At 41.3% G+C, this 20,027-nt stretch overlaps 2 protein-coding genes across 2 annotated transcripts; one reads left to right on the top strand and one right to left on the bottom strand.

The window, feature by feature from the left end:
• Nucleotides 1-188: 188 nt before the first annotated feature.
• On the top strand, nt 189-8,087 carry ctr9 (CTR9 homolog, Paf1/RNA polymerase II complex component). Its single transcript, XM_082527532.1, has 23 exons — nt 189-380; nt 1,629-1,727; nt 2,073-2,312; nt 2,400-2,517; nt 2,599-2,688; nt 3,005-3,261; nt 3,364-3,471; nt 3,553-3,789; nt 3,899-4,117; nt 4,322-4,505; nt 4,594-4,682; nt 4,777-4,962; nt 5,169-5,256; nt 5,346-5,494; nt 5,581-5,697; nt 5,781-5,926; nt 6,011-6,082; nt 6,447-6,582; nt 6,721-6,876; nt 6,969-7,111; nt 7,200-7,296; nt 7,411-7,523; nt 7,614-8,087. Exons 1-23 carry the CDS (start codon nt 336-338, stop codon nt 7,999-8,001), a joined length of 3,477 nt encoding a protein of 1,158 aa, XP_082383658.1. The 5' UTR covers nt 189-335; the 3' UTR covers nt 8,002-8,087.
• A 2,071-nt stretch (nt 8,088-10,158) lies between these two features.
• LOC309708966 (eukaryotic translation initiation factor 4 gamma 2-like) lies at nt 10,159-17,469 on the bottom strand (the record flags this gene model as incomplete). The annotated part of the gene is made up of 21 exons (XM_082537352.1): nt 10,159-11,221; nt 11,331-11,452; nt 11,535-11,743; nt 11,872-12,076; nt 12,225-12,483; nt 12,568-12,783; nt 12,887-12,982; nt 13,073-13,165; nt 13,268-13,375; nt 13,455-13,672; nt 13,756-13,897; nt 14,020-14,202; nt 14,307-14,417; nt 14,525-14,676; nt 14,807-14,873; nt 14,955-15,086; nt 15,168-15,270; nt 15,421-15,546; nt 16,919-16,975; nt 17,084-17,198; nt 17,424-17,469. The coding sequence occupies 21 exons, from the start codon at nt 17,467-17,469 to the stop codon at nt 11,156-11,158; spliced, it is 2,826 nt and encodes a 941-aa protein (XP_082393478.1). The 3' UTR covers nt 10,159-11,155.
• Nucleotides 17,470-20,027: the final 2,558 nt, after the last annotated feature.

Genomic DNA, 20,027 nt, shown 5'->3' with positions numbered 1-20,027 from the left:
CCTTCCAGTGTGAGTGTGTGTGGCAGTTTATTCCCAATAAAACACTATTGTTTTATTGTATTGTAAGCGATGGCTCTCCCATTGTTAACTAAATTCGTCTTTTTTTTGTGGCAGTTTCTCTTTGAGTTATAGTAATGACTGTATTTTTTTCTACAGTCATTGAGTCATAGTGTTTATGGTTTCTGCCCGGACATAATTTCAGTTGCACCATCCGTGTGTTTCGGAAGCATGAATTAGCTACTAGCAGACAACGGGTGGAAGAAATTGTATTTTTATTTTTACAATTTTTTTTTTAGATAAATCTAGCTTCGGGTCGTTTTGGTTATTCTTTCAAGATGTCTCGAGGCTCTATCGAGATCCCTTTACGGGACACAGATGAGGTAAATCTTTCCGTGAACCTGTTTTCACTAAGAGGATCTAGCTGTGCTGTTAGCCGCTTAAGCTAACTGCGGATAGCCTGAGCTGATGTTGTGTACCTGCTTACAGAGTGGCATTGTAACGAAAGCCTGGTGTATTTGTTTGCAATCTGGAGTTTAAACATAGTGACATTTTAATGCTTGTCAGCTGTTCCAACTCCTTAAATATGCGTTCGGCGCCTGTGCAAAGCTTACTTATCGCGATGTTTTGTCGTCGCCGTTCTCAGTGATGCAGTAAACATTAAATTCTACTGAGGTGTTTTCTATTTAATTTAAGAGCCTGATAAGCGTTGTGGTATTTCAACACATCACCGAATTTGTGACAGATGTGTTGTAGTTGCAGGCAGTCGGTTGCATTAGTGTTTAGGCTACGTTAGGAGTGGACCAAGTATTAGAAACATATGCCAGTAATAGTCAGTATAACCAACACATTTATTGAACCTTGTAAGCATTTGCAGCAGCAAAGTTTTTCTATTAAACTGTGTAGGTCAAGTGAAATCTACCTAAGAAACTGACGTTGAAGAATTAAATGCAAAATGTTTTTTTTGTTAAACATATTTTGTTAAAATAGAAAATATGCAAGAGAGAAGATGGAAACCATTTTTTAAAGTAAAAATATAAGTACACACTTAATGTAAAATTAAAATCAAATATTCCAAAATTAAAGCAACACTATGTACAGTACAGAGTTATAAAGTCTGATGGCCACAGGTAGGCATGGTTATCAATCTCTGGGTTCTGTGCATAGAGGATGGCACTGACCAGCACAGACTCATAAAAAATTGGGAGCATCATCCCATAAGTATTAAAGTTCATTCATTAGACAGTAAATACAAGTTTGATTCTCCTTGTAGAGGACTTCTGTGTTTTAATCAGTGTAAACACCGAGGTATTTGAAATCCCCATCGTCTCCACACAGACCCCATGGATGGAAATGGGGGTCGCTGGAGTTCTTGGCCTATTCATGCCCACAACCCGTTCCTTAGTCTTTGCTACATTAGGATGCAGGTGGTTTTCTTGCAGTGCGTAACAAAGTTTCCAGTTTCTAATTCATAACACTCTGAATTGATACATGTGTCAGGATTTACACTACTATTACAATAAAATAATATAATGCACATATAATCTGCATAGATATGTTTTTCCACTGGCAACACCATGCATGCTGAGATACTTACTGTAATAACATACATACATATCTGTGTTTTCCAGGTCATCGAGCTCGACTTCGACCAACTTCCTGAAGGAGATGAGGTCATCAGTATCTTGAAGCAGGAGCACACGCAGCTGCACATTTGGATTGCTCTGGCGGTGAGTCGATACATCGGCCCTAGACTTCATGGTTGTTGTTCTACAAATAATGATTAAGCTCTTTTTTCAGTTTATCCCAAACGTCAGTGTGACAGCTCGAAGTATTTTGTTTTTTCAACCCAAAATACAAAGATGTGACAGAGAAGCAAAATCGCACATTTGAGAACCAGAAAATTTCAATAAGTGAATTTTAAACAGTAAATTTCTTGTCAATCAGGTAGTTCTTAGATTCAGATTAATTACTGCATCAACTGATGTGTGTATAAATGTTAATTTGATGAAACGTGTACAAACAATGTGAAATTCCAATCGAGTGTGACAGTTTTCCTTCTATTTCTTCTTAAGTTGGAGTACTACAAACAGGGCAAAACAGAAGACTTTGTAAAGCTTTTAGAGGCAGCACGTATTGATGGAAACCTCGACTACAGAGACCACGAAAAAGACCAGATGACCTGTCTGGACACACTGGCAGCTTACTATGTCCAGCAAGCACGTAAAGAGAAAAACAAAGATGCCAAGAAAGAGCTCATCACACAGGCTACGCTCCTGTATACTATGGCAGACAAGATCATCATGTATGATCAGGTAGGAAAAAAAGTAGCATAGCAGGTGATAAATGAGGTTATGTTTCTTGCATTTCAAGTAAATTGAACATACTGTTGTCTCGATCAGAACCATTTGTTGGGAAGAGCCTGTTTCTGCCTGCTGGAAGGAGACAAGATGGACCAGGCCGATGCTCAGTTCCACTTTGTCCTCAACCAGTCCACTAATAACATCCCTGCTTTGCTTGGTAACTTGAATATGAAACAGCGTAGGACTGAAATGCACTACACTGATTGACTGAAGTAATAACAATGTTGTTGTTAAACAGGTAAGGCTTGCATCTCCTTCAATAAAAAGGATTACAGAGGAGCATTGGCATACTACAAAAAGGCTCTGCGTACAAACCCCGGCTGCCCAGGTAAACCAATAACATGTTATGTCTTTAAACAGTCCCCGCATGCCTGTATTTAATTTATTATTGTTGTTGTCATGATCATCAATATTATGATGAAAATATTATTGTTGCAGCAGCAACAAGAGCCAGCATGTTCATGTTTTATGTGGCAAAGATATGTAGGTAATGAGCCACTTCATTGTTAACTTACAAATACAATTTATGAACAGAAGATCCTTGATTTTAAAAACACAGGACCGCAGATAATATATTTGCCCTTCACTCATATTGGTTCTAAAACGAATGTTCCCAACTTGTTCTTTGTCTTGTTTTTGTGTAGCTGAGGTGAGGCTGGGGATGGGCCACTGTTTCGTCAAGCTCAACAAACTGGAGAAGGCTCGTTTGGCTTTCGGTCGAGCCCTGGAGCTTAATTCAAAGTGTGTGGGAGCGCTCGTTGGTTTGGCTGTTTTAGAGCTCAACAACAAAGAGGCAGACTCCATCAAGAACGGAGTGCAGCTCCTTTCGCGGGCCTACACCATCGACCCCAGCAACCCCATGGTGCTCAACCACCTCGCCAACCACTTCTTCTTCAAAAAGGTAATCACGGCTGTGTTGTTGAAATGCGGTGAAAATATAAGTTTTAGCCTTTCGCTGTTATTAACTGTTCTTCGTGCCTATGTGCTTTCTGCTTCCTCTCAGGACTACAGTAAAGTGCAGCATCTCGCTCTGCACGCTTTCCACAACACCGAAGTTGAGGCCATGCAGGCTGAGAGCTGCTATCAGTTAGCTCGCTCGTTTCACGTGCAGGTACGATCCCAACCAGCCGCGTGCAAGCTTGTTATTGTTTACTGAGATCGCCATTCATATCTGTGCTTTCTTCTTCCACAGGAGGACTACGACCAGGCGTTTCAGTATTATTACCAAGCCACTCAGTTTGCCTCGTCCACCTTTGTGCTGCCGTTCTTCGGCCTGGGGCAGATGTATGTATATCGAAGAGACAAAGAAAATGCAGCGCAGTGCTTTGAAAAGGTTTTAAAGGCTTACCCCAACAACTATGAGACTATGAAAATCCTTGGGTCTCTCTATGCAACATCTGACGATCAGGAAAAAAGAGACATTGCAAAAGTGTGTATTCTCATGTCACTTATCTCATAGCTTGGAAAATTGTGCCAGACATATTTTGATAAATATGCTTAATGGTTACTGGATATATTCCACTGTTTTTGTTTCATAGGGGCACTTGAAGAAAGTAACAGAGCAGTACCCAGATGATGTGGAGGCGTGGATTGAGCTGGCACAAATTCTGGAGCAGACAGACATCCAAGGAGCGCTGTCCGCTTACGGCACAGCTACGCGCATCCTGCAGGAGAAGGTGCAGGCCGACGTTCCCCCCGAGATTCTCAACAACCTGGGGGCTCTGCACTTCAGACTGGGCAACCTAGGGGAAGCCAAGGTAGCTAATAATATACCATAAATGCAGTTTAACCTGAGAGCTCCTGAACTAAGTATAGCTTCATTTAGTTGGGAATTTATTCAGTTAATATGGAACTGCAGAATATTACTGGATGCCTGTGGTATTTACTGATCATCGAGTGTACATAACTCTGTATAAATAGTAGAGCTAATTCAAGACGGGGTCATGTCTTGTTCCCACCAGAAATATTTTCTAGCTTCTCTGGAGCGAGCCAAAGCCGAAGGAGAGCATGACGAGCATTACTACAATGCCATTTCTGTCACCACCTCCTACAATCTGGCCCGTCTGTACGAGGCTATGTGTGAATTCCACGAAGCCGAGAAACTCTACAAAAACATCCTCAGAGAACATCCCAACTATGTGGATTGTAAGCATGCATCGATAAAACATGAGCCTATGAAAAAAAAAAACAAACAACAAGTTTCCACTCTGTGATTGTTTATTTTGGCCTGCAGGTTATTTGCGTCTTGGAGCGATGGCTCGGGACAAAGGAAACTTCTATGAAGCCTCCGACTGGTTCAAAGAAGCTCTTCAGATTAATCAGGTACAGCCTGGTGTTAAATGTCATCGATAGACAAAGTCTGCTGCAAAAACTCTTTTTTTTTTTCTTTTTCCATTAAGTGATATTTGTTCTGCAGGATCACCCGGATGCCTGGTCCCTGATAGGAAATCTTCACCTGGCCAAACAGGAGTGGGGTCCAGGTCAAAAGAAGTTTGAACGTATTCTCAAGCAGCCGTCCACGCAGAACGACACCTACTCCATGCTGGCTCTGGGTAACGTGTGGTTACAGACGCTGCACCAGCCCACCAGAGACCGTGAAAAGGTACGTGGAAACCTGCTGTCGGGACACCGATTGAATATTTAACTGTGTGAGAGAGCTTAAAGAACACTTGTAAAACAGCATAGCAGTTCACTGAATGCTATTGCTAAATAAACACAGGCAGCTGGTTAGCATAGTTGTTACAAAGTTCAGCTATGTGCAGGCACTTGAGTAAAACATGTGCTCGCTGGTGATAAATGTCTCGGCAGGAAAAGAGACACCAAGATCGAGCCCTGGCAATCTACAAGCAAGTCCTGCGAAATGATGCCAAGAACCTCTATGCTGCCAATGGCATCGGTCAGCCACTCTTCAGTCTCTCTTATCTTTTTTATCTGTTCTGCTGTGTGTGTTTTGCATTAAGTATATGCATATATTTTTATGTCTAGGTGCTGTCCTTGCCCACAAGGGCTACTTCAGAGAGGCGCGAGATGTTTTCGCGCAGGTGAGGGAGGCCACAGCCGAAATCAGTGATGTGTGGCTAAATCTGGCTCACATCTACGTGGAGCAGAAGCAGTACATCAGCGCCGTGCAGATGGTAAACGCCTCACTTGTGTTAAACTGTTACAGTTTTTGTCTTTCCTTTGCTTTTTCCATTTAAGTTTTTTTCTCTCTGTCTGACAGTACGAGAACTGCCTGAAGAAGTTTTACAAATATCAGAACACAGAGGTGCTGCTTTACCTCGCACGTGCGCTCTTCAAATGTGGCAAACTGCAAGAGTGCAAACAGATGCTCCTGAAGGTAAAATGAAATCAGAGGCTTATGCTTCATTCTGCAGTGTGGGGGGAAGTGTAACTCTGTCTTTCTGATGTTCCTACATCAAGGCCCGTCACGTGGCGCCCAATGACACAGTGCTGATGTTTAATGTGGCCCTGGTGCTTCAGAGACTGGCCACCCTTGTGCTTAAAGATGAGAAGAGCAACTTGAAGGCTGTGCTCAGTGCTGTCAAAGAGCTGGAACTGGCTCACAGGTAATGATTTGATTTATGTTCCCACCTCCCTGTCTCTTCCTCTGGCCGTCCTTTACTAATCCTGCAGTGTCATCTCCCTCACAGGTACTTCAGCTACCTCAGCAAGGCTGGAGACAAGATGAGGTTTGACCTCGCTCTCGCTGCTTCTGAGGCCAGGTCAGTCTGAGTTGTTTCACAGTTCAAAATATTCCTTATTTAGTTTATACTGATCCTGGGTCAGTGCAACCTTTTAGTTCATCCACAGATTGTTTTAGCTTCTTTCTGAACCCCAGTCTTCTGATTGGCTGCCCCTCATAAAACAGCAGGTTTGTGGGGTTGTGGTGTGGATCTGGTTCCCACTGACATCATACAGACCCAAGAGTAGAAAGACCAGTTTGAAATGGAGTGTGATGATTTGGCAGTACTTCTATCAGTCTTTAATTTAATGAGCTTTTTTTTTTTTGGGGGGGGGGGGGGGGGGTGCTGTGTTTGGTGTCTTTTGTAACATAATTTGGAATATTGGTGTGTTTTGGGAATGCAGGCAGTGCTCTGACTTGCTGAGTCAAGCTCAGTACCATGTAGCTAGAGCCAGAAAGCAGGACGAGGAGGAGAAAGAGCTTCGAGCCAAACAAGAGCAGGAGAGAGACCTGCTGCGCCAACAGCTGATAAAGGAACAGGTACCTTTTTTTTTTTTTTTTTTTTTAAGTAATCACCATGATGCGTTTCATTTTGCCCATAATGTCTGACTGTGATTCATTTTTTAAATAAACTAATCAGTCATCTGTTGGGTTGTCTCAATAACTAACTTTCTTTAGGAGGAAAAGAGGAACAGAGAAGTGGAGGAGCAGAAGAAGCTTTTGGAGCAGAGAGCTTTGTATGTGGAAAAGACCAAGAACCTGCTGACCTTTGCAGAGGGATCAAAGGAAATGCCCAAAGAAAAGAAGAAGGGCAGCAGTGGTGGAGGAGGACGTGTGAGTGTTAATACGGCTAAACCCAGCAGCGAGCTCTAAACTGCACTTAATGCATTGTGGTTAACACTTTTTCTTTTGTTTTTCTCTCCAAGCGTAAGAAAGGAGGCGACATGGACGATTTTGTTAATGACGAGTCTGACGAGGACCTGCCGTTGAAGAAGAAGAAGAAGAGAAAGGCCAGTAGCAGTGAACAGGAGGAGGATGAGAAGGGAGAGAGGAAGAAGAAGAAGAGGAGGTAAGTGTTCTGCAGTGAATGCAAAATGTTGTTTAGTCTGACTGCAGAGCACAACATTTAGATTCTGGGATTCAATTTTGTGTTGCAGACCTGCTAAAGGAGGAGAAGATGACAGCGATGAGGAAGGAACATCACGACCCAAGAAGCAGCGTAAACCCAAAGAAGGACGCAAGAAGATCGAGAAGGTCCGCTTTAGTCATTATTTGCTGTTTTTCTCTGTCTCAATTAGTTTTCAGAATTTACAAAATCAGTTTTCAGCTCCAGTTTCTCTTATAATTGTAACATCTTTCTCATTTCAGTCTCAGCCTGAGCGTCTGCCTCCGTCTCTTAAAGGAAAGATCAAATCTAAGGCTATCATTTCGTCTTCTGAGTCCTCCTCAGATGAGGATGGACTGAAAATAGCAGAAGACAGGTAAAAGCTTAATGTGAGATTTTTACAGTATTACGAAGCCTTGAAAACATTATTTGACACAAACCTCATGGCGCTCTTTCTCCCATCCAGACATCAAAGAGACAGTGGTTCGGGATCTGACGATGAAGTCGGCCACAGGAAGCGCATTGCATCTGACAGCGACTCCGACGGCGGCCGTAACCGCTCCGGTAGTGAGGCAGGCAGCCCTCGGCGCTCCGCCGGCTCTGACGACGACGAATCTGGCAGCGACCGTCCAGTGAAGAAGAGAAGGGTGCAGAGGCAGTCTGACTCTGAACAGTCGGACAATGAGAGCAAGAGGAGTCGGTCGGGATCAGATGATGAATCTAGGGCTGGATCACCCGCTCCGGCATCGGACCGAGGATCTGAAGCGGGATCGGACAACGAGGGCTCCCCACGCCGCTCTGACAATGGCTCCGAGCAGGAGGCCTCCAACAACGAAGATGATGACAGTGATTAACTCTTCACATCACCCAGACTCGTGTAACGCTGAGAAAACTCTTAAACATCTGCATTTTTGTTTGAAATAAAAGCAGAATTTCTGTCCGTATGAGAATTTTTTTTTTGCGCATAGCGTTTTGGTCACATCTTACTGGGAATTTCTTTTCTTGATGTTTTGTTAAAATTTGCTAAAATGTGTAAAGAAAAAAAAAGTTAAATAAAAAAAACCCCAAAAATTTGTTGCTTATTTTGTACAGATGTTTATTTGCCTTTGAAAAGTACCGGTAAGGTGTGCAGGGGCTGTAAACCACAGTAGAGCATTAAAAAAGGTGTCCTATACTTGTGCTCGACAGCAGGGGCATCGTGATGTGATCAAACACCTGCTGAGTTAAATCAGGTCGACACATCACTGTAATTGTTGACTGCTATGCCTGGTTACGCTGATGTTCAATAAGACTACTATTCATTCATACTAACAATGGGTTCATACCACATCTTTTTATCTCTATTTCCTCCACAGTCATAATTTGTCATGCAAGTACAGGTATATTTATATTTATGTTTTACATTTTTGGTAAGGTGGTGTTGATAAAATACTGAGAGAAACACTTGATTTAACATTGTTTTTACTTGTGTATGAAGACAAATCACTAAAACTATAGACAAACATGTAGCAAGTACGTAAAAGTCATAACAATTCAACCTGCAGTAAGCACCATCTGCTTTGTTAGGTACAGCCGTTCAACTCACACAACTATCCAATCAGCCAATCACGTGGCAGGAAGCTCATTTAGGCTTGTAGATGTAGTCAAGACAACCCACTGAAGTTCAAATTGAGCATGAAAATGGAGAACAAAAGTGATTTAAGTGACTTTGAATGTAACATGGTTGTTGGTGTCAGTATTTCAGAAACTGATGGGATTTTCTCACTCAACCATCTCGAGGGTTTAAAGAGAATGCCCCCCCCCAAAAAAAGGACACATGCAATGAATGAGTGATGGTTCTCTGCTTTGTTGATATCTGAGATCAGGATTTTTTTGAGGCAGCTGTGATTCAAAGTACCTGTTACAAGCAAAGTAAACATAAAGTCATCACTGAAAACACAACATGTCATGTCTTAATGGCCACAGCAGTACAAGACAACAGTGGGTGCCACTCTTGAACAGGAAACTGAGGCTAAAATTCCCACAAGCTCACCAAAATTACACAATAAAAGGTTGGAAAAATATTGCCTGCTGTGATTAGTCTCCACTTCAGCTACATTGCTACATGATGGGGTCAGAATTTGGTGTAAACATAAAAGCATGGATACATCCTGTCTTGTATCAATGGTTAAGGCTTCTGAGGGTGTGTGATAGTTTGTTTGGGCCCCTTAGTACCAACTAAACACTGTTTAAACACCACAGCCTTTGTATGGTGGCTGACCATGTCCATTCCTGTAGGACCACATTGTACCCACATACCTGCTTCTAGCAGGATAATGTGTCATATCACAAACCTCAAATCCTTTTAAACATGACAATGAATCCACTTTATTCAAATGGCCTCAACAAGCACCAGATCTCAGACCAATGGGGCACATTTGAGATGTGGTAGGAGATTCATATCACATATGCAGCATCTGTGTGATGCTATCATGTCAACATGGATCAGAATCTGAAGCATGTTTTCAGCAGCTTGTTCAATCTATGCTATAATTTTAATAAACTGAAGGTGTATGTTTCTAAATCAAGGACACTGCCTCTCACCTACCTACTCCATGATGTGCTGGTCAGTCAAAGGCACATGTTCAGTAAGACAGATTACCCAAATGCACCACTGAATAACACAGGGAACCATTACCTGCTGTGGCTCTCTGTACAATTCCTCCATCTATTAGTACAAGTATACACACTGCAGTAGATGTACACCCTTAACACCCTACACATCTTCTACAGAGAAAACGGCAGCATGAGAGGGGCACCTCAATTTCAACTTTATATTGCAATTTTATGTAGTGTAATATACACTACAATAGTCACTTCATAGTGTCATAGTTTCATAACTATGTTCTTGTGATCCGCGTGCTTTGTGGCCTAAACCTGAGAAGTCACAGCTTTTTAGGAGGACATACCATTTTTCAAGTCTTATGACTTTGGCTGGGGAGGTGGAAAAAGGACACAGCAGGACAAAGCCATCAACTGTTAAACTTTATTCAAGGTTGATCTGTAGTTGTACACTCGACTTCTAGCACACAATGTTACAACACTCCAGAAGAAGAGTACACAAACAGTACATTCTTGGTAATTTCATGAAGATAAAAAGACCGTTTAAGAACTTGACAAATATGGCAGATGGACAAAATTTCCACAAGTGACAAACAACCGTAGCAAAGGAAACCAAGCTTTGGCTGTCTCAATGTCAAAACCCGAGACATTCAAGTATAGTCCGAGAAACAGAGGTATATCCTTATAAATTAAAAAAGAAAACAAAAGGCCACACAGATTCATTCCTGACAGCACAACTTGTTTCATACATAAAAAAAACCCCTCTCGATTCATTAAACTACAAGGCGGTAACTGAAATCACACCGTGCAAGTAAAACAGGCCTCACCCAGGTTAAGAAATGGTCGATTTCTAAGCATTAGTCTCATTATAATCATGGCAGACAACAACGTCATGATCACGTTTAACAAATCAAGGGAAGTTAAATTTTTACTATTGCAACGACTCATGATGTTTAAGCAAAGTGCATTTAAAAACTGATTAGCAAATGTAGATTAAAAAAGGAGAAAGCCTCTTTGCAATGCGAGCTCCCTCTTTTGTAAACAGTTTTTAAATAATTGCGACAGCACTTGGTGACTCCTACCAGATGTAAAAAGGTGACAAAAATGGGTCAAGTTCTGGGTGCTGGTGCATTTTCCTGCTAAATACTGTCTACTCTTAAACCCAAGTTGATTGAAGTGTATAAAACATCTGCTGTAGGACATCAAAGAGAACAGTATAGAAACTTGGAGCATAAATAAGATTTGTGATGCTGGCAGAACAATCTCATTGTGAAATGAACTGTAACAGTGGTTACAAGAAGAGCGTGAAAGACAGGAGGAAAAAAAACAAAAAAGATGGAAAAATAAGGAGGGAAAAAAAACCCAAAACAAGTCTGCATCTGATAAGACATGGCTTTGGCCTATTCCTCAGTACTCTTCATCCTCTGACTCCTCCTCTTCTGCAGTCTCCAGCCAGGTCAGCCACTGATTCACCTGCACCAGAACAACAATACAGCCACTGAAGTGTTTCATTTACAAATAGGCACAATGGTGTCAATGGAGGCAGTCCACACAAAGCCATACTTCAATGGCTGCACATTACCTGAAATAATGCTTTTCCTTTCCCTGGATACTCTTGGGTGAGATCTTCTTTCCATGAAAGGAAGGCTTCCTCTTCAATTATTTCCATGTCATAAAAGTTCACATAGTAGCGTAGCAGCATGCCTAATTGGAAAAAGGAAAATAAGTTAGCAACCAGCTTTATTTAAGGTTATGTTTTATTGTAACTGCACATGCATGCACGCACCTTTAGGGAACCTCTTGGCATTGCAGTGCACCTGCAGGGCATACAGTGCACTGACTTGCAGCTCAATGTGATCGTGAAGAAACTTTTGCAACACCGGCTTGAAAGAGAGCAGGAGCTGCTTCTCTTCCTCCAGCTGGTCCTTACTGGGCGATGCATGCTGCTCTTCATCATCGTCAGGGTTGCTCTCGTAAGCAATGTACTGCAAGAAACTGGAGGACCAGAAGACCAACACACGTTAAAGCACTTGACCGAAAACCACAAAAATACAGTGGCTGATGGCATGTGCTTGCTTCATCAATGCAGACCGAGTCACTATAAATACTGTCCACTGCTGTACCTGGTCATGAGAATGTTGACAAAGCCTCTGTCGGTGTGAAGTTTTGGAGAGATGTTGTCTTTGATCCACTTGTAGATTGACTGCGGAGAAGGATCCACTTTGATCTGCTTCAGCAGCTCCTTTTCCAGCTTCATCAGTGGGAACAAAAAGCTGAGGCCTTTACCCTCCAGAATCTCCAGCATCCGGTCCTTATTCTGGTCAATTTCTATGGGAGCATAATTACTAGTCAGTAATGGGGAAGAAGAGAAAAAAAACAAAAAGAACCCACACACCAATTCTTCCTCCTAAAGAGAAAAGAAAACCAAATGACACTGAATTTAAAACCAGTGTGGCCAGTGTGTCCTTTCACCTACCAGGCAGCATCTTCTGCATGTTGACCTTGCTCTGCTGGAAAAGGTCAGTCAGCCACTCACGGTCTTTCAGTTTCACCAGTTGCTGCAGACAGAGCAGGAAGAGTGGGAAATGTGTGCCATTCTCCAGCTGATGGGCCAAGTCTGCAATGCTGACCAGATCAGCAATGATCGCTCGTGCTGCAAACTGAGCCAGGTACGACTTCACCAGTGGGATTTCTTCCTCAATCTTGGGACACTGGTCCAGAACACCCAGGAAGGCCTGTTTGAAAATGTGCGGCAGGCACAAGGTTAATATGGTGTATTTGATTACACTGTCAATTTAAAAAACTTTAATGAAACTTGCCTGCAATATGTTGTCACCAGTGACGAGGCCCTCTGTGCAGAGGGTGTGAATCAGAGTGCTTGCATGTTCCTTATCTTCATCTGAACGATCGAGTGAGCAGACTATGATCTTGTTCAGCATCTCTGACAAGAAGTGTTTGGGGGCCTTCATCTCTTTCACAGCACTCACTGCATCGTTAACATTTTTGTTGTTTAGGTAGTCTGTGAGTAGTGTCTCCTTTAAAGATGAGGGGGGAATAAATAAAAAATATCAGGCTATGAAGGCCCCATATATAACACATTACTTAGGAAGTCATGGGTAAAGCTTTGAACAAACTTACCGTCATTTTGCACAACTCTTCCTTTGTGGGAGGAGCCTTTTTGTTAGACTTTGCAGGTTTTTCCTGAATTGGAGGAGGATTGGCTTTAAGACCAAGCTGTAGGGCCACAAAAAGAAAACTTAGCATGCATTTCCTGAAACTGCCCCATCAGCTCTGCTCACATGTTTTAAGTCTATTGTCTGTTACCTGTCCAACTGGAGAAGGCATCATTGTCTGTGGCGGCAGCTTTGGCACTTGGTTTTTATTCATAATGAAGGACTGTGCTGGCCTCAGACTGATCTGGAATGACGGAGTATTAATGCATCAGATTAACCACAATTTATTATCACATAATCATGTGCAACAATGACACTAACAAACCATCAATGTAAGCAGCTGTACCTCATCTGCATTGACTTTCCCCTTCTTGCTGAACCTTGGAGCCATATCCTTTGACTGCATCTGGACTGAGTGATTCTGTTTATGGTTGAAAACTGGTGAATTTCTCCCCTTTGAAAAGTTTAAAAACAGAATGAGTATTGCACTGACCATCTCAGATTAAAACAAACAGAGCTGAACTATAATGTACCTGGTTCGGTTTTATGAACGGCTTGCTTTCATTTTCATATGGCTGGTGTGACCCATTGCTGTTTCCACTGTGGCCATTAAAGAGTGGGCTGCTACGGTGACGACCCATGGTTGGTGAGTAGTGGTCCTGAATTACCCCTGGAGCACTGCCGCGGTGGCGACCCATGGTTGGGGAATAGTGGTCCTGAATTACCCCTGGGCCTGTGCCGATGCCACTTCCTACACAACATAAGACAGAGCCTTTAGAGACTGAAATCGCTGCATGAGTTACACTTCAAAGAAAGCAGCATGACTCTACATACCAGGCATTTGTCCAAACATGTCGGCCAGCCCACCAAGAGTCTCCCTATCATACTTGATCTTTCCTGGAAGGAAGGAGGAACTGTCCATGAAGAAGTCATTCCTTATTGAATCACTTGAAGGTGGAATAAAAACGCCCAAATCCTACAAAGCACAGAAAAAGTCAGGATCCAAGGATACACCGATTGTGGGCTACATTAGTCATCCAGCAAATCAGATCAATCCTCATCAGCCTGTGATAAACTGAAAGGATATGGTCAACTAACCTTTACTGCATCTTGACGAACTTGGGTAATAGTCTTTGGTCCATTGTCAACATAAGCTTTCCGAGGCACCCAGTTGTTGTGTCGCAGCTCCACCGTGTTCTGCAGCAGGAAGCGAATCCGTGCAGGCAGATCATTGCTGTTGGTTAAGGATTGCATGCGAGCAAAGTACTGGTCCATCAAAGACTGTAAGCGAGAGAAAGTAAAAATAATTTTAAAAAAAAGTTATTGAACAACCAAGGACTTCAAGACAAGACTCATCTTTTTCAGTTTAATTTCCACACACTCACCTTTGCCTTTTCATGATCAAGTTTAGGACCAACTGTTTTCATTATCTGACAGAGGCATTCCAAATCTTCACCAATATCCTTAAGTGGGACTCTCTTCTTCTTCTCCAACAGCTTAAAGAACAAAATAATTAAACAACTGTTAATTTCTTACACCACAGGAATGAAAACTGGATTTTTGATAAAACCATCCCATGTACTTGCGCTTTATTAGAACTTACTGTTTTAATGCACTTGTGGAGAATAGATTCATGGATGAGGTTGAGTTTGCCCAGTTCACCGATGAATTTGATGTTGCCCAGCATCTTGATCTTTGCAATTGCACGCTGTTCCTCCTCCTCAGAGGTGAGTGGGCTGTCATGTTTGTCGAAGTCTACAGTGGATTGAAGAAGAAAGAAGAAGAAGAAGAAAAAAAAAAAAAGTTTAAATAACAGCTCTCAAAAAAATCCTTGACCAAATTCCCATTTTGTAACAGTCCACAGTTACAAATGCAAGTTACTCACGGTCAACATTCCTGGCACGATTCTCAAACTCATCTTGAAGCTTAGAAATCAGAAGCCTTCGGAAGGTCTGCAAGACAGAAGTCATTCAAAATCCAGACAGAAGATACTCAACAGGAGTACAGAGTACATTTGAATGCTTAAAACTTACACTATTCTGCTTTTGTGTTGCCTGACTTTCTGTTGTTGGGGCTTCAAAGTTTGGTGCATCTTCTGCCAAGCGTAGACATAGTTGAGCGTACAACTGGCTATACTTGGGCTCTTCGAGGGCTTTGTCAACAATCTTGAGAAACACAAAAACGCATTAAGATCCCATTTTTAAATATTCTATGAATAGGAGAACAGCAGTTAGGAAAATACTCACCAACAAGATGATTCCTTTTAAGACAACTTTTGAATCTACACCCACATTGAGGAGCTCCAGGCATAGTTTGTCAAACTTCTCAGGAGTCAGCTTATTAAGTATGCTGAAGGCGAAAGAAACGTTTGTATTAAAAATCTTAAATGATAATACAGCACAAACAGCAGCCTTCAACATCCATATTAAAATGACATTTAAACAATACAAATTACAGTTTACGTAAAATAAGTACAAATCCGTTTAAAGGGAAACGTACCCTCTCACTTTTCTGAAGATTGCATCATTTTGCCCTTTCTCGTTGGAGGAGCTGGCATCTCGTCTAGTGCTTCGAGAAGGTACCCATCTCTGAACGCTAGAACCTGGGGTTTTCCCCAGGAACTCGCTATAATCAACAAAGACAGCAAAGGTTATCAGGGAAATGGTCTTGTCTTGCTGATATTTAGCCCGGATTTGGTTACACAGACAACATAGTTAAGAGTCTCACTTTTAGCCAGGAATGACAAATATTGTGCTCCTACTTGAAGTTTGCGTGACTTATTATAGAACAAGTTATGGTACAAGTCAGACCGCTTCAATTCACATGCTGCTGGTTCAGTGTTGCCAGTGTCATAACGTTCACACTGGCAACACTGAACCAACTTGTAAAACTGCTGTGACAGAAGGCTTTGAAATTCCAAGATTAGGACTTTATTTAGATTCTTTAACCTAAACAAAAGGAAGCTACTGTCCTACCAGGGTACTGAGTCATATCCTTACATTTTTAGCCATTTTCTTTTCAGCTTCACTAAACCAACTGCAATTTGTTTCAACATGAATATGGCAGTGAAAGTTACACTCTGTTCAACTGTTTTAGTAACATTAGAGGGAAGCTACTGGAGTTTCTTGTAAACAATGATCTATTTCTACAAGTAGTTTAAACCAGCCTCAACTGGTCTTCTCCCTGCCAGTTCTGCTCCCCACCCCCCACACTTCAGGAGGCAAACAACACACTGAATCAGGCTGGGTTCAACTGAGCCACAGTCACCACCACCTGCTATGATTGTTTCTCGCTTAAGTAACTGCAAACAAATCATGTTTATTCAGATTGTCTTATCTACAAAAAAGCAAAAGAAAAGCCCACACATCCAGTTATTGCATATTTTTGACAATTTCACCATGTGATAGTACACAGCTACAAAGTGCAGACAAAAGACTGCAAAGTTCAGCATAGTACTGATAAACCACAGCTGAACAACCATCCTGGAACACCCAGTTTTGTAGTTAGATTACAAGGGCTCGATTCTGTCACATATAATACTTGCATTTTACTCATGTTGTTACACATGAAAAGACCTAAAGCATGAAGTCTAACCAGACAGTCATACTTTACTCAGGTTTATGCGTTTTTGAAGTTGATCACTAGTAGGTTACAGCAGTTGGCAGTTTGATAATTTGTGTTCTCAGTTCATTTTCACTGTCAGTGCACATTTCAATTTAGCATTTGTTTAGAAGTTGTCAACTGTGTGTTCTTTTTTCCCTTTTTTAAATATTAGTTTAGGGTCACTTTTGAAAAAAAGACAATATAACAATTGGGGAGTATTTGTCAAGGGTAAGATGTCAGACTGATGACTGACACGTCCATTTATGAAATTTCAGTTTTGAGTATAACAGGTGAAACACTAATTGTGATTCTTGTAAACATCTGTATGTGGATGATGTGATGACTAATGTGTTACATGTATAATAAAGTAAAAAAAAAAAACAACAACAATCACCTGTTGCCGACAGTTTTGGGATAGTGCTGAGGTGCACCCCCACCTCCTCCCCCTACACTGTGATACAAAAAGAGGAAAAATGTTTTTTAACTTAACATTTTGGGAACTATGTGAGAGGTGCTTGGGTGTAAATGGAGCCAGACATGGTGGAGTAATGTTGAATACCTGAAACGAGAAGGACCTCCTGGTGCGACGACACTCTCCACTTTGGCGGCTTGACAAAGAATATCTGAAAAGAATTGAGTCCTGGGAGTGGGGGGGGGGGGGGGCAAAGAGCTACCTGGAAGTCAAGACACAGCAGCATATTAGCCAAGACCTAACGTGTATGTGTATGACACCTAACGTGTCATACACAAACAAGGCCACAGTAGCACATCTGACTGTTATGAAGACACATGCAAACACAAGACAATAATACCCAACGTACTCTTTCGCTTTTGGTTTCCGTTTAGTACGTTTCAGGGAACTTGCGAAGGTACATCAACGCTAACACGTGTCCCCTTACCAGTAATGTGGAAGCAGAGCATGCTAGCGTTGCGTAACTGGAACATTTCCTAGCACAACAAGCTACTGAGAAGTCAACGCCCGGTTTTCCATTATCTATGTTTATTCAAATTACCTTTTGAAACTAGAATATTGCATGGAGATCTATAAATCAGCTAGAATAAACGTAATCCTAATAACAATTGGCATCGTCACAGGAAACGCTTTGTGAAAGTAGGACAAATCTATAATTTTAACTCCACCGACAGCGGATAAAAACATATTTGTTAGTACACGTTTAGTTACCCGTTTTCTAGCATTCCCCACGAATGTTTGAGATTCCACCGCTACCAAAAACCCCAGCACGCTGGTAAAGAGTCTTTTGTTTAACCAAAACTCATGTTTAATATGTCAACCAAACTGTCACGAACTTATACATTTTTTTAATAATTAGAAAATTCTTCACCCTAGTCAAGCTGGAAAATCCTAACAGTGGGATTGATGAGGCCTTTGTTTAGAAACCGGATGTCCACGCACCGACATTTTGGTTTTGTTCTGTAGGCCGCCGGTAAGCTATGAGCTAACAAGCTGTAAACAACTCAAAGCCTTCAGTCTGGCCATAAACCCCATACCTCACAACTTATTCGATGCTGACCAGGCGAATCAACGCCAAAGAAGACATATCTAACTTGATATTTTGCCGCCGCCCCAAATTCTTATCCACCATCACCAACTAAAGCGAACTTTCTAGTAGACCGGCTAACCTTAGCCAGGCCAAACAAAAAAAAAAAACCCGCAAGATCTTACCTTTACAAAAGGAACGTCAGCTTAATTGTTTTCTTGTCAACCAAGAGATAAAAAATAAAATCAAGAAAGAAACGAGAGCTCAAAATTAGTTTTTAACCTATAAGGGTTATGCAATGTCGCCCTCAAGAACACGACGGCTTGGCTCTGTTAGCTACTTGCTACGGCGAAGGAAAGAGCGACGGCTGTATAGGTACGTCATATGAACTCTGCTATTTGAATGGGATGGCTCTGACGTCATCACCCACGCCCTGCCGACGGTCACATGTTGCGTTTCGCAATTCAGTTTCACCCCACCCGCTAGGCAGGTTTGTTTTTCTTTTCAACGTCGGGAGACATACAAGAACAAAATCTGACCACTATTTAAGAATCACGTCAGGCCACATCACTCACTTTTTCTCGTGTTAGGGACTACTTTCTGTCACAGAGTAGAAAAGCTTCAAACCAAGCACAAACTAAAAGAATTACGCAAGCGGTCGAACTTTTTGTCTCATTAAGTAACCATCATGAGGTACAGTAAGTAAATAAACCTTTGCTATCAAATGCATTTGGCTCTGGTTTATCTGCTAGGTTTTTATTTACATATTATTTCATCTGCCTTTTTCCAATCTTTTCAATCTTCGTTTAAAATTATGAAATAATGTGGTGACATTTCAGACTGTAATAAAATTGAGTTAACTGACCTTAATATGACATTGATTTGTATTTCTATTTTGCCTTTTGATTTTATATTTTAATTCATTCAGTGGTTTAAAGTGGATACAAATATTAATATTATATTATCAAAACTAACCTTTTTTTAAATTGTACTGGTTCATACATTTGACATGTTAGATTTTCCACTTCACTCTTTTGACTGCTTAATTACATATGTTTTCATTGAACATCTCACATTTCCCAGCCATATTTATAAGATGATGTTTTGCTTGTATCCACTCTATATTTTTTTTTGTTATTCTGAATAGGTGGAGATTGGCATGTATAAGGAAAGAGATGTCAATGAAGGCTAGATGTATTGTAACTTTACTCATGGAACTACACTAACTCCATTAGTGAAACTTAAATCTAGGGCTCTCTTTTCCAAACACACAGTCAGCCACAGAAGTTGCTGGGTTTTCAGTCTTTTTACTCAAAATGTTGCAGGAAAAAGATTAATTCAATTTTTATATATAACACCAAATCAAAACAACAGTTGCCTCAAGGCATTTTATATTGTAAGATAAAGACTCAATAATACGGAGAAAACAGAGAAAACCCCAACAATCAGATGACCCCCTATGAGCAAGTGCTTTGGTGTCAGTGGGAAGGAAAAACTCCCTTTTAACAGCAAGAAACCTCTGGCAGAACCAGGCTCAGGGAGGGGCAGTCATCTGCTGCGACTGGTTGGTGGTGAGGGGAAAAAGACAGAGCAAAGACATTTATTAATGCGTGTTCTGATACTTTCCAATCAGCCATATTGATACCCAAGTGCAACTAGCCAGAGATGTTTAAATCTGTTACGATTAAAACATTTATATTTAGTGGTTTAAAACTCTGCCAAATCACACATAACAAAGCTACCTGCTATGGCAAGAGAGCAGCTGCAAGTAGCCCAATATCTCCACAGGTACTGGATATAAAGTATTTGTATGAAGTTGCCACAGATATGAATACTTTTGAGAGGATTTTCAGTGAATTCCAGTGATTTTCAGTTTGCTGAGCATGCCAAAGTTAAAACACTCATCAAATATATCCCTAAAATTTGATGTGGCTATTCTAAAAGAAGAATCATATTGTTTCAGCAGTCACTAGACTTCCCCTGAAGCATACTGGCACAAAATAA

This window comes from Aulonocara stuartgranti, assembly GCF_965226115.1.
Source record: "Aulonocara stuartgranti genome assembly, chromosome: 1".
In the NCBI taxonomy this organism is placed as follows: domain Eukaryota; kingdom Metazoa; phylum Chordata; class Actinopteri; order Cichliformes; family Cichlidae; genus Aulonocara; species Aulonocara stuartgranti.
This window is presented reverse-complemented; position numbering and strand designations above follow the sequence as displayed.

Excerpts from the sequence above, each read along its gene's own strand:
- ctr9 (XM_082527532.1), top strand. The coding sequence starts at position 336 with ATGTCTCGAGGCTCTATCGAGATCCCTTTACGGGACACAGATGAG. Across the intron at positions 1,728-2,072 it reads ACATTTGGATTGCTCTGGCG|TTGGAGTACTACAAACAGGG; the intron begins GTGAGTCGATAC and ends TTTCTTCTTAAG. Across the intron at positions 4,683-4,776 it reads AAGCTCTTCAGATTAATCAG|GATCACCCGGATGCCTGGTC; the intron begins GTACAGCCTGGT and ends TTTGTTCTGCAG.